Consider the following 13,344-nt stretch of genomic DNA (forward strand, 5'->3'; position numbering starts at 1 on the left):
TCTTTTTCGTTGGCCGTCACAGATCATATAGACTGGCGAACACAATGGTACTTGCGGTACTTTCGTAATATACGACCATTTCCGCGTTCAAACTCGACATCGGTTAACCGTCTTCTGTATATCTGACTGGCATCACTTGTTCAGCCACTTTTTTGTTTTATTTTATTGTCCTGTTGAGCCTGGTTACTCGCATCTCGCCCCGCCGTCTTACTTTCTTTTTGCTTCTATGCATTTTTACCCCAACATTTCTTCCCCGCCAACTAACAGACCCCTGTCACCACGCCGTCCTTTTCCATTTTCGTTTTTCCGGACCTTTCATATTTCCCGTCTTTTTGTGTCTACCCACGAGCCAGTATTGTCACTCCCCCGCACAGAAAAGCGCCAAGCAGGCCCCCCTGTCATGCCGTCCCACCAAGTTCCCACAAACGACCCGATGCAACTGCAGATGCCGAGGCTCTGCGATTGGAAGAGCGTCAGGGTCAGGCACATGGGATTTTTGGCATGCGGCGATGAGGCCCTTTGTGAATCGCGCACCGTATTGAGTATACGACCTGACGGCGTTGGGAGCAATGTTGATACGATGGGCGCTGTAATGATACTTTTATTTCTTATTTGTTGTGCATTTATTTTTTTATTTTTTTTATTTGCAAAAAAGAACACAAGAAATACGAATATCCCGCAGGAAGCGACTGCAAAGTTACTCCCACGTTTGGCATGTGCTTCTGCATCCCAACACCATCCACTCCACAATTGTCTCCATCACGAGGCCGCCATCGCACTGCACAGCTCAGACCCAACGCTCGTCTGTCGTACCCCATATTGCGACGCTCGTGCCGTGCCCCCGTGGCGGCCCCGTGGGGTTTTCCCGCCCAACACCCCGCAAAGCCTCTCGTTGTGTCAGTTCGCCGGTTCATCTGGTGGTACCCTCGCATTATGATTATGTCCAGTGACCCCCAACGAGCCTCACGCCATCCACCATCCACCATCCACGCACAAAAATGGTCGACGCGGGGCACGTTACGATTGTGGTTCTATAGTCCGGCTTGTATGCGCTGCGTGTTGTATTCGTTGGCAATGGAAAAGAAAGAAGCATGCAGACTCGTGATAGATTGAGCGATACTAAATCGATTGGGAATGACCGCCGAATGCAGGGAGGGCAGAGGCGTTCAATGCAAGATACACCGCCTGAAAAGAAGTACCATGTATTTTGCATGTGCTGCATTATGTTGGAGCCGACGTCCTTGGCTTCGTCCTTTTGTCTGGCCTCACATCCTGTCGTCCCTCTTTCACGACGCTGCTTCCAAGACCCGGACAAGCCGCAGGGCCGTTTCGCCGGTCGCCGATGGTCTACCAGTCCGCAAGAGGGTATTCCTGCGACGCGTACTGAGTACTTTGTATTTCTCAACAATTCAAATGACCAAACGAGCCAGCCAGACAGCGAGCCAGTATCGCCAGCGAGCGTCCACAGTCTGCTGGGTAGCCGGTGACGATCCCCTTTGGAGGTCCACTCTTTGCTCACGACCGGCGTGCTTTGTCTCATTTCTTTTGGTAGTCTCAAGATTTTCTCCGTTTTTCAGCTTCGGTCCAACCGTTCTTCTTCATCATTCCTGCACACGTCAAACGTGTCCGGGATCACGGTTCAGGGCGCATGTTCTTGTCCCTTGCGTTGATTGCTATTTTCAGGTGCTTTTGTTCCTTGTTCTTTGGTCTTTTTGTCGGGATCCTTTCATCGTCCGTCACGATGCACTTCTGCTCAACATTGTCGCTCGTCTGCCTCCTTCCTCTTCGAGTTGTCTCATTTTCGGCCGACGCTGTCTTTTCCTTGTGATTTCCCCTCACGACGGCCCAACGTTTTGCACGCCGGTCTTTGGCGCAGCGATCCGGCATAGCCTTACGAGAGACGCCAAGAACGCAACATCATAGTCAATTTGCAAAAGTGTGGGTGGCCCTGGAATGGGAGGGCAGGAGGGCATACCGGGGGATGCAAAATCGGGCAATGATCGGCCAACGTCTCCGCGTTGTCCGCGCCAGCCAACGCAAACCGGCGCCAGCCAACCAAGCCAGCAAACCAAACAAACCACAATGGAAGCAAGCGCAGCACACAAGAACGATGAATAAAAATTAAAAAAGTAGCAAGCACAACATTGTCACTTCTGGGCCATGTGCTTTGCCCACTCCCCCTTCCTCGCAGCAAGAGTCATGCCCGCGTGTTGCCTATGGTCTTTTTACACTTCTACACCTGAAGATAGTTTTGTCTTGTCTCCTGAAGCCGCCTTTGCCGTCTTTGTTTTACATTGCTAGTTTTTATTTTTTAATTATTATTCTTTTGGGCAGATGCCCCATATTTACTATTTACTATTTACTACTTACAAGGAAGGTCCACTAGACCAAAAGTCCTCCCCGCGACCGACCCCGTACACCAAGATTCCAACCAGCCGGTGCATGCTATGCCATACGCCGTTCTCCGTCGAAGCACTGGAAACTATAAAGATGGTCTCAGATCCGCCCCGTTGCCCTCTCACGATCGCCGCTTCTTGTCCACCAGCGTCTTCTCCTGTGGTCTGGCCGTCCTTCCCTCGTTCTCTCTGACCCTGTCCCGTTTTCGCTCCTTGTTGGCACATATTTTGTCTCGTCACATCCCATTCCCTTGCCATCATGAAGTCTGTCTTTGCGACGGCCGTGCTGGCCGGCCTGGCCGGCTACGCGGCCTCCCACCCAGCCGCTGCCCCAGCCGCTGCCCCTGTTCCGATCCCCGTCCCGGTCGCTCCCCCCACCGCGCCGCTCGAGGAACGCGGAGTCGGTGTCAGCGTGACCTACCCCGAGGGCACCGTGAACGGCGTGTCGCTGCTCAACATTGACTCGTTCCGGGGCATTCCCTTTGCCGCGCCGCCCGTCGGCAACCTGCGCCTCAAGCCGCCGCAGCGCACGACCAAGGTCGGCACCATCGACGGCTCGGGCATCGGCCCCAGCTGCCCGCAGATGTACATGTCGTCCGGCAGCGGCGACGCCCTCTTCAAGCTGGTCGGCGACTTCACCAACCTGCCCCTGTTCCAGACCGTCACGGGCGCCAGCGAGGACTGCCTGACGCTCAACGTGCAGCGGCCCGCCGGCACCAACGCGACCTCCAAGCTGCCCGTGCTCTTCTGGATCTACGGCGGCGGCTTCGAGTTTGGCACCAACGCCATGTACGACGGCGTCTCGCTGCTGGGGCAGGCCGCCAAGATCAACGAGCCCTTTGTGTTTGTCGCCGTCAACTACCGCATGGGCGGCTTCGGCTTCCTGGGCGGCAAGGAGATCAAGGCCGACGGCGCCGCCAACCTCGGTCTGCTGGACCAGCGCGCCGGCCTCGAGTGGGTCGCCGACAACATTGCCGCCTTTGGCGGCGACCCGGCGCGCGTGACCATCTGGGGCGAGTCGGCCGGCGCCATCTCGTGCTTCGACCACATGGCCATGTACGGCGGCGACCACACCTACAAGGGCAAGCCGCTGTTCCGCGGCGCCATCATGGACAGCGGCAGCGTCGTCCCGGCCGAGCCCGTCGACGGCGTCAAGGCCCAGGCCATCTACGACCAGGTCGTCAAGGTCGGCGGCTGCAGCGGCGCCGCCGACACGCTCGCGTGCCTGCGCGGCCTCGACTACCAGACGTTTCTGAACGCGGCCACGTCGGTGCCGGGCATCTTCTCGTACAACTCGCTGGCCCTGTCCTACGTGCCGCGCCCCGACGGCACCGTGCTGACCGACAGCCCCAGCGTGCTGGCCCTCAACGGGCAGTACGCGGACGTGCCGTTCATCATCGGCGACCAGGAGGACGAGGGCACGCTGTTTGCCATTTTCCCCACCGACGTCACCAGCACCGACCGCATCGTCAAGTACCTGTCCGAGTACTACTTCTTCAACGCCTCCCAGCAGGTCGTGCAGGGCCTCGTCAACACGTACCCCACCGACATCACGGCCGGCTCGCCCTTCCGCACGAGCATCTTCAACGAGCTGTACCCCGGCTTCAAGCGCCTCGCCGCCCTCCTCGGCGACATGACCTTTACGCTCGCGCGCCGCGCCTTTCTGCTCATCGACAGCGTCAACAAGCCCGCCACCCCCTCCTGGTCCTACCTGGCCTCGTACGACTACGGCGTGCCTTTCCTTGGCACCTTCCACGCCACCGACATTCTGCAGACCTTTTACGGCGTCCTGCCCAACTACGCCAGCGGCGCCATCCAGACCTACTACATCAACTTTGTCACCACCGGCGACCCCAACAAGGGCGCCCCCGTCAAGATGCAGTGGCCGCAGTGGAGCGCCGGCCAGAAGCTCATGAACTTTTTCCCCGACCACGCCGCCCTGCTGCCGGACAACTTCCGCCAGCAGAGCTTTGAGTACCTCGTCTCCAACATGGCCTCGTTCTTCATCTAATGGTCGTGTCGACGGGACGAGACAGGGTGGAGGGGGGGCTATGATAACGATGCGTCATGTACATATGGGATGGTCTTGCGTTTGCTTTATGTTTGGTATGCATCCAACTCGTCGTTCGTGTGGATGTCGGTTTCTCTAGTTCATGCACATAATTCATGCACATAATTCATGTTTTTGGTCCTTTGCCGAGGTTCCTACTTGACCGTAGTGGTGATTCGTTCGTGATATTAAGACAGCCACGAAATATTTCAAAAATTCAGACGGTGTACTTGTAATGTATTATTTTTTAATACTTTATTGTTTTAACATGTAAAATCTTCATGGTCCCGTACACGATTCATTTATTTCAAAATTATATACTCAAACATGTTAGAAATAAAACAGGAATAAAAATAAACGCAATTGAAGCACTGTAAAAATTGTAACATATATTGACCAACACCAGAAAGGAAAACAACGGGAATACCGCTGACTGTTTAGACCAATGTCGTTCATTGCACCACAGCGTCTGGACCCCGGCAGTTCCTTTCCCATCCTCACTCTCCTTCACTTGACGTCCTACTTGGACGCCGAGATGAACAACCTCGTAGACTACCTATCGGCCTTTTGGTTAGTCACCGATGAACCCAATGCTACTTCGACCAGGGGCAAGCACACTACCGACACACTAATACAACTGCGGTACGGCGTAGCCATGAGCAGCTAAAGTATGTCGTACTGCGGAGAGGAAAAGCGGACTAAGGCCCGTGGCGGTCAATAGTGCAAAATGGCGGGCAATTAGTACATTTCCGAACGGCGAGGTCCTGCAGACGGCATTTGGAACGGATGCTCTTATTGGCGGAGGGCGACGACAAGGGAAGTAAATAAAGCAAACAAAGTAGGAAAAGTGCGTCAGTATCCATCTATTAGTGCGGCCGTGTCTCGTGTACGACGACTCCGTGTCTACCTATTATGCAGTCTGGCTTTTTGAAATGCAGTGTCGGCCTGTGTATGAGATTCCGTGCCAAAAAAACGAGGCAAAAACGACGCAAAAATATCATCACCATCCTGACTACCATCCGGACCCTCACCCGCGACCTCTCAAATGCTTGACCCCGGTGCAGTGGTCGGCTGGCACACGCAGCCCTGGCCTTCAATGCTCGTCACGGCGGGGCCGCGCACGTGTCGGCGGTGGTCCAGGGTACGCCTGCGCCCGGACCCTTGTGGCCGTCCACACGGTCTGCACGCACGAGCACCGAGATGATCTGACCCGTCGAGAGGGGAAAGGGGCGGTGGCCGAGCACGCGCAGAAGGCTGGCGATGGCACCGCTGTGGCTCGTGAAGCTGATCCAGGTGCTGCCGTCGCTGCCAAACACGTCGTCCAGCAAGGCCTGGTTGCGGATGTCGTGGTCCTCGGGCGGCTCGTCCGTCGTGCCCGTCCACAGGGGGTCGTGCTCGACAAAGCCGTGCTCGACGACGAACCCGGGGAAGGCCTTTTTGATGGCCGTCTTGGTCGACCGGCGGTCGCACGTGTGCGTGCTGACGTCTTCGCGCAGCCGCTCCTTGATTGTCGGCCGGAACGGGCTGTGGGCCGGCAGCGCCAGCCCACCAAACGTCAGCTGCGTCGTCTGCAGGCACCGCGTCAGCGGGCTCACGTAGTAGCGCTGCGGCGCCGGCTGTTTCTGGACGGCCAGCTGCTCGGCCCAGACGTCGTGGGCGCGCGTGGCCTGCGCGGCGCCGACGGGCGTCAGGTGCGCGTCGCTCCAGGTAATGGGCGTCGTGGCCGTCGTGTCCTTGCTGTTGTCGTCCTGCTGCGCCCAGTAGCAGTTCCAGGCGGGCGTGCCGTAGTACGCCTCGGCGACGTTGTGGTCGCCCTCGCCGTGGCGGCCCATGAAGAGGACCTTGTATTGGGCGCCCGAGTGCGTCTCGGCGGCCGCCGCGTTCAGGTCGTCGACGTACCGCGCGAACCGCAGCCACAAGGGCCGGGTCTGCGCCGCACTCCCACCATCCTCGCCGTCCGCGTCCACGTCTGTCGGGTACGACCGGGAAATGAGGCCAAAGTTGGTCGTCGCATAGTCGAAGCCATCGGCGGACGTGCTGGACTCGCTCTGCAGGAAGACGCCCTTGACGACGGTGTACTTGTATCGATGACCCTCTGTCGGGCGCCCCTTTGTTTTTTCACCCAAGGCAGCCATGACGCCCGGCGGCGGCCAGGACGATCCCGACACGGAGCGCGCCAGCACCAATAGTGTTCCAACGGCCGCCAACACGGCAAGGACACGGCGAAGGGGAAACGAGACGACCATGAGGAGGGAGGCAGGGAAACTTGGGGGAGACGCAGAAGAGAAAACGTATTCAGTGATGCGACTGCTACCAAAAAAAAAGCGATGGACGAGCCGTGGCAGAGCTGAGTGCGGGATGGTGGAGATGCTGCTCGCGTGGCAGTGGAGATAGAATTAAGATATATAGTGTGAGGCGAGAATGGGAGAGACCAAAACTTGGCGATGGGAAAAGAAGATGCTGACGGCGCGGAAAGGAATAGGCTGGTAAGGTCCAGGGAAGACCGGGAAACAGGGTTGCAGGGGCTACAGGCGGCAGCTGGCGAAATAGGGACAAGCGTTCGCTGAAGACGACCTATCATGCTAGGCCATGCTTCATCTCCGCACTTTTATTGGCTCAAAACGGGAATGGTCCGTCCGGGACCCAGGAGCCAGTACTATGTTGAACGAAAGCTATGGTCAGAACAGGTCCCATGCTGGCCCGAACTTGAGGCCCCTACTTCGAAGTTCAGCCAAAAGCTCAACGCAGTCGCTGATGTTAGTTGGCTAGTTAGTCACCGACAAATCGCAGCTACCCCACACCACCAACGACACTACGGAGTACACTGGTGGCGACCTCAGCGTATCTTGCCGAGATTGCGTGCGGCGAACCAAGAGTATCGCATACGGCAACCAGGATACGGGGATGCGCATAGGAAAGACTATGGAGGAAATCAGATTCGTTTGGAATAAATCTTATTTAAAAAAGAAAAAGTGAAAGTGCATCAAACTATGTTAAAAAAGCAATCCAGCAGAACATTTGTGAGCATCGCCAAATGGAGATCACCGCATTTGCCGGAGCATTTTATACCATGATCCGTTGCAGCGTCAAGTTCCTGGGATGGTTCCAGAGCAAGCTGAAATTAAAACAGATTATACGTTCCAAATCAGAACAGCAGTGTTTGTCTTGGAGTGGGACTTTGTAGAAAATGCCGTTCGCTCCTCAGGATCCAATGTTCCGATGCTCACGGCAACTGCCACTAACAGCAACCCCTCTTCTTCTCCGTCAGCGTCTGCGTATATAACAGTTTCCATCACCACTTCAATTCTGTCTTCAGCCAGTCCAGGACAACCGCAACCACGCACCTCTCGCATCATGTCGAACAACTCTTTCCCAACCGACGGCCTTCCGGCCGACTTCACACCGCAGGCCTTCCCGCTGCCTGTCCCGACTCTCCAGCCCGACTTCCGCCTCGTCTGCAACCTCGACGAGCGCATCCCCATCGGTCCGACCCCAACGGGTGGACAACGCAACTGGATCGGCATTGGCAACGGCTGGTTTGCCGGCCGCTGGGGCTCCGGCACCGTTGTCCCCGGTGGCCAGGACAACCAGGTGGTGACGCCCGAGCTCAGCACCAACATCGATACGAACTATCTCATGAAGACGAGCGATGCCGAGCCGGCGTACATTACCGTGCACACCGAGGGCTGGCGCACGGGCGACCCGGACGTGCTGGCCAAACTATTCGACCCGGCACAGGCGGACGGCGTCCCACCAGACGCATACTCGTTCCGGCTGTATGTGCATTTGGAGACGGGCGATCCGCGGTACACGCACTTGTGCACGGGCATGTGGGTGGCGTCGGGCGCGCGTTTGGGTGTGAAAGTCATTTATGATGCGTACAGAATCCGATAGACGGTGTGTGTTTCAAGTGGCCGACGGCCTGAACTCGTCCTTGACAATAGCAATAAAGTCCTCCACGTCCTGCCACAATCTGTCTGGCTGCTCAAACGCCGCAAAGTGGCCGCCCCTGTCGTGCTGGCGGTAGAAGACCAGCTGCCCCGTCGTCTCGACCCACGCCTTGGGCACGGGCGTGATTTCGTTTGGGAACCACGAGAAGCCCAGCGGCTTGTGAATGTGCCACCGCTTCGTGCCGTGGCTCTCTGCGCCGGGGCCGTAAAACTGCCGGTACGACCACAGACTCGTGGCCGCACAGTTGGTCACCCAGTACAGCGTGATGCACGTCAGAATGTCGTCGACGGGTGGATCCGCGTCCGTCCAGTCCATGTATTTTTCGCCGATCCAGGCCAAGAGGGCCACCGGGCTGCTCGAGAGCACAATTCCCATTGTGGCGGGCCGTGTCGCGTGGGCATAGGCATAGGCACTGCCCGTTTCCTTGAACGCAGCGTGTCGATCCAAGCCCGCCTGCTCGGTCTCGGTAATCTCGCTTGCCAGGGTAGCCGGCTCGGGCGGCGGCATTGGCCCCGTATTGAGGTGGATGGCCTTGCACGCCGCATAGTTGGCCGCCACAACGCGCCCGATGCGCCCGCCGAGATCGCCGCCCTGGATCATGTACTTGTCAAAGCCAAGCTCGACCGTCAGGCCGTGCAGGATCCGCGCCGCGCCGTCCGAGTCAATGTTCTTGTCGATGGGCGGTGGTGACGAGAGCGTGTAGCCCGGGAGACTGGGCACGACCAGGTGGTAGGGCAGCGTGTCGGGTTGGTACCGCGCCCGCACCCGGTCGAGGATGTCCAGAAACTCGACAAAGCAGCCCGGCCAGCCGTGCAGCAGCAGGATCGGGATGGCATCGCTTCGTTGTGAGAAGAGGCCGACAAAGTGGAGGTCGAAATGGCCGAGCTCGCCGTCCTCGATCTGGGCCCGAAAGTGCGGAAAGGAATTGATGTACGCTTCTTGTACGCGCCAGTCAAAGTCTGTCTCCCAGTGCTGCTTTGTGGCCGAGATCCAGTCGTGACGAACGCCGAGCGTGCGTTGCTTGTTGGGGAGGGAGTTCTCGTAGGTTTGCGGCGCCAGAGGTGTCACTTTGAGCAGTGCCTTTAGGTTGTCCAGAGACGCCTGGGGAATGTGCACTTTCCAGGGCTTGATAGCGTCCGATGCCCCTGCAGGCAAGTTGCCAAAGCCGCCGAAGCCATCAATTGCCATGTCGAACCGAGGATATTGGTACAATACCTGTTCTTTGGTTGTTGTTTCCTTTGCATCCTGGTATAATAAACAGCGTTAGTGCGGAACAATAAACATAATTATAGTCTTCGACCGTTGTTTGTGAAAGTAGACGAGAGCTGCTAAAAAAGTACTTGTTGACACTAGAGTATACTATGCTTCCGTAATGTACCACCACGAAAAGGCCAGGGCGAGTCATTGCTGGCGAGGTCGGACTTTGTGCCGCGTTTTAGCTCACTGTTCAGTCAAGACCAAAGCACTGCGGCACAAAGTCCGCGGTTTCCTTTATTGAGTCCCGACCTGCCAACCTCTGCACAAACGACAAGGCACTTTCGCCGAGACGCAAAACAAGTCGGCCGACGTTCGTTTCTCCTCACATCACACCCGCCATCATGTCGATACCCACGCCGTCATCGCCGACAGCTTCGGCGCTCGCCCTCCGCGAGTTCTTTGGCGACCGCAAACCGCCGGAGATCAGCCGCAAGATCACGGCCTGTGTCGCGTGCCGCAAGCTCAAGATCAAATGCCATATGCAAGATTCCAGACCGCCGTGCACACGCTGCAAGCGACGCGACCTCACGTGCACGGTCAACCACAGCCTACAGATGCTGCTCGAGAATGACGTTACGTGAGTACAGGCGCTCCGCAGCGCTGCTGGTCATGGACTCATCTAACTTTCAACTGTAGATGGAAACGATCCATCGAACAGAAGCTGCAGCTTATGGAAGAACAGATCGCCAATATCAGCAACGCCACCGCCACCAACCATGCTCCTGCATCCACGGGCCCCGAGGCCACCCCGACGGCCCCATCAACATCATCTGCAACGCTCTACGAGCTTCACAGTGGAGCACATGGCGAGACACATAGCAATTCAGATACCGACGCAGGTGCAGACAATGCTGCCCGACACCAGCCCGGCTGGGAGGTCGTCATGGATGCACGACTCAACCCGGCTGCGATGCCCGCCAGCTGCGTGTCTCAAGTACCAGACACATCTCCATCTGGGCAGTTGTCGGAAAGCGGCCGCCAGAACGACTTGATTTCCCGCGGTGCAATCGCTCTTGACATGGCTGAGCAGTTTTTTGAGGTGTACAAAAAGCTGGATCACTACGTTTACGGCATCCTCGCCGACCACGACACCTTGTCAAGTATACGTGCAGGATCCAGCCTGTTGACGGCCGCCGTCTGTGCTGTTGCCGCTCTGCATTCGAGCAGCCCCGGATACGCTGCGAGCTACGACGAGTTTGTGCGCGAGTTTGCCGCACAGTCTATATCCCGAAACCATACACTCGATGACGTCCGCGGGCTCTGCATTGGTGCTTTCTGGCTCAGTGACATGTCGTGGACCCTGGCAGCAACATCCGCCCGCATTGCCATCGAGATGAATCTCCATCGAGGTGTCTCCAAGGCCAAGCATACCTGCTTCGACAAGCCAATGGCCGACCGCATCTCCTGCTACGTACGCACACGCCTGTATCTTATCGTCTACGTCTGCGACCACCACTTCAGTATCGCGTATGGTCGAGCACCCATGACACGCGAGTTCACAGCACTGATTGCGCCGCGTGCCTTTCATGGCATGGAGCATGCCAACACCCCGGACGACTTTCGTTTGGTCGCGCAGGTCGAGCTATGGTCTGTTCTGAGCCGCGTGTACGATACCTTTGGCGTCAATACGGACATGGCGATCCCGGCCCACCAAATGTCCGAGTTCCGCAGGCTGGGCGTGGCCCTGGAGTCGTGGCGCATCGATGCCTACGACAAATTGCCGGCCGACGCCGACACCAAATCCATCGACGTCGGCCTGCACGCGTACTTTGCCAAGCTGTATCTGTGCACACACGCCTTCCGTGGCGTGACGCGCACGTCGGCGGTGCCCCAGGACATGGAAGAGTTTGCCGATGCGGCCGTTTACACGGGCCACTCGCTGCTGCGGTCTCTTGTCGTGAATCCCGACTTGCAGATGCATTTCCAGGGGCTGCCTACCTACTTTGCCACCATGGTCGCGGCCTCCTTTGTCTTTCTCCTCAAAATGACAATCAAGCGCCCTGCCAATGTCCGCTTTAACAGAGACGAAACGTGCGCCCTACTGCGTCAGGCTTCCGATGTTTTGATTGCAATTTCGAGAAGCATGCATTCGCAACACGTGCTGTACAGCATCGCCGTGAGCATTGCCAAGCTTGTCAACGGGGTACCGTGCACAAACACCAATCCGCCGAGTTCTGCCACCGGCATGGACAGTATTGAGGTCGCTACGCAGGATCCGACCTTGGATGCTTCGAATCCGCTTATCAGTGACGACATGTCCTGGCTACAAGATGGCGATTTTGGCATCGATTGGTTCGAGTTTGACCAAGCCTTACACAATACATAGCGTCATTTGATGATTGTTGCCGTGGAAGATGACTGCGTAGATTGCCCTTTAACGATACACCAAATTGAATACGTGAAGTGCAGCCATGACTTCCCACTGATCTTCCATTGCCACCGTATTTCTTCCTGGATCAAATCACATACCGGCCCCACCTTCCTTCCAGAAAGAAAACTCCGCTAAGGGGCAACTGTTGCGTAGCTTTCCCAACAATATGTAGACCCTTTTTGGCTACACTACAGACCACCAAGAACATCGACGGTTTGTCGATTCGGCTGAATGGGTTGATGCATTCTCGGCGAATCAACTACCGACCCGCCTCGCCCTTAGACCTTCTTCGTCACCGGGCCCAGAGGCACTGACAGATAGCCGCCGAACTCCTTGACAAAGTCCACGGACACGCGTGCATGCACACGCCCCTGCCGGTCCAGAATCCGGCTGTGGTCGTCCAACGGCACGACGGCACCATGCCAGATGTTGGGGTGAATGTAGAGGCCCTTGCCGCCCGTGCAACGAAACGCCACGAACTTTTCGGGCGTGACGTCGTCGCCGGGGAGGGCCAGGGGCACGAGGAAGCCGCTGCAGTCCTCGGCATCCATGGGGAAAAAGAGCTGCCCACCGTCCGGATGGTAGTTGGCCCGCCAGATCAGCACCTTGTCCCGCGGATGGTTGGCCGGCCCGGTAGTGGCCGCCTGCTCTGGCAGCACGCTCCACGCAAATAGGTAGCTGTCGCCCACGGCGTTGTTGCGCGCGTACAGGGTGTCGCCCTTCCACCAAAACTCAAACAAGCCCTCTGTCACGCCGCCCTGGTCGCCCGAGTTGGCATCGACGGGGCGTGTGCCCTGGGCGGGCCACTGCACGATTTCGATGGGGAAGGTCTTGGGGTCGGCGTCGACAATCTGGCCGTAGCCTTTGATGTTTTCGGATGTGGCGTCGACAACGGGCACGTCAAACACCTTGGTGACGCCGGTCGTGGGGATGTAGGCAATCTCTCCGAGATCAATGCCGAGGTCAGCGTCTTTGATGGCCATGTTGAGTGTCGGTGGGGTGGGTGTGAGGACTATTGGGTATTGGCTGTATTACCTTTGACGGGTATAGCCAAGACAACATGGTATAAGTACTAAGGACACACCAAGTCTGAACTGCAATGGTCTACCAAATATCTCGACCAGGACATCAAACGAGGCAGACTGTGCCGTAAAGCATGTGTCGGAATCCTGGCCGGTGATCGTTTGTTAGTGCTGTGATGGCAATTCTTCCATGCGATGGTGACAGACGCTATATCGCGGCGATGCGCCGAGTCTCGTATCCGTCGACTTGAACCACACGCCAGGTTTCCACAGACTGGCATACGAGCGGCTTCTCCC

The 13,344-nt window shown here is 57.1% G+C and overlaps 7 protein-coding genes across 7 annotated transcripts; 4 read left to right on the plus strand and 3 right to left on the minus strand.

The window, feature by feature from the left end:
- Positions 1-2,655: 2,655 nt before the first annotated feature.
- Positions 2,656-4,407, plus strand: SPSK_07331 (triacylglycerol lipase; the record flags this gene model as incomplete). Its single annotated transcript, XM_016733995.1, has 1 exon — positions 2,656-4,407. The coding sequence occupies one exon, from the start codon at positions 2,656-2,658 to the stop codon at positions 4,405-4,407; it is 1,752 nt and encodes a 583-aa protein (XP_016591246.1).
- A 484-nt stretch (positions 4,408-4,891) lies between these two features.
- On the plus strand, positions 4,892-5,113 carry SPSK_11034 (uncharacterized protein; the record flags this gene model as incomplete). The annotated part of the gene is made up of 1 exon (XM_016737253.1): positions 4,892-5,113. One exon carries the CDS (start codon positions 4,892-4,894, stop codon positions 5,111-5,113), a length of 222 nt encoding a protein of 73 aa, XP_016591247.1.
- Positions 5,114-5,549: 436 nt separating this feature from the next.
- SPSK_07674 (uncharacterized protein) lies at positions 5,550-6,692 on the minus strand (the record flags this gene model as incomplete). The annotated part of the gene is made up of 1 exon (XM_016734331.1): positions 5,550-6,692. The coding sequence occupies one exon, from the start codon at positions 6,690-6,692 to the stop codon at positions 5,550-5,552; it is 1,143 nt and encodes a 380-aa protein (XP_016591248.1).
- A 1,108-nt stretch (positions 6,693-7,800) lies between these two features.
- Positions 7,801-8,340, plus strand: SPSK_10803 (uncharacterized protein; the record flags this gene model as incomplete). The annotated part of the gene is made up of 1 exon (XM_016737073.1): positions 7,801-8,340. The coding sequence occupies one exon, from the start codon at positions 7,801-7,803 to the stop codon at positions 8,338-8,340; it is 540 nt and encodes a 179-aa protein (XP_016591249.1).
- Positions 8,341-8,352: 12 nt separating this feature from the next.
- Positions 8,353-9,585, minus strand: SPSK_07616 (microsomal epoxide hydrolase; the record flags this gene model as incomplete). Its single annotated transcript, XM_016734275.1, has 1 exon — positions 8,353-9,585. One exon carries the CDS (start codon positions 9,583-9,585, stop codon positions 8,353-8,355), a length of 1,233 nt encoding a protein of 410 aa, XP_016591250.1.
- Positions 9,586-9,995: 410 nt separating this feature from the next.
- SPSK_07222 (uncharacterized protein) lies at positions 9,996-11,980 on the plus strand (the record flags this gene model as incomplete). Its single annotated transcript, XM_016733886.1, has 2 exons — positions 9,996-10,231; positions 10,291-11,980. The coding sequence occupies 2 exons, from the start codon at positions 9,996-9,998 to the stop codon at positions 11,978-11,980; spliced, it is 1,926 nt and encodes a 641-aa protein (XP_016591251.1).
- Positions 11,981-12,303: 323 nt separating this feature from the next.
- Positions 12,304-13,008, minus strand: SPSK_07956 (uncharacterized protein; the record flags this gene model as incomplete). Its single annotated transcript, XM_016734608.1, has 1 exon — positions 12,304-13,008. The coding sequence occupies one exon, from the start codon at positions 13,006-13,008 to the stop codon at positions 12,304-12,306; it is 705 nt and encodes a 234-aa protein (XP_016591252.1).
- Positions 13,009-13,344: the final 336 nt, after the last annotated feature.

Source organism: Sporothrix schenckii (assembly GCF_000961545.1).
Source record: "Sporothrix schenckii 1099-18 chromosome Unknown Cont41, whole genome shotgun sequence".
NCBI lineage: Eukaryota > Fungi > Ascomycota > Sordariomycetes > Ophiostomatales > Ophiostomataceae > Sporothrix > Sporothrix schenckii.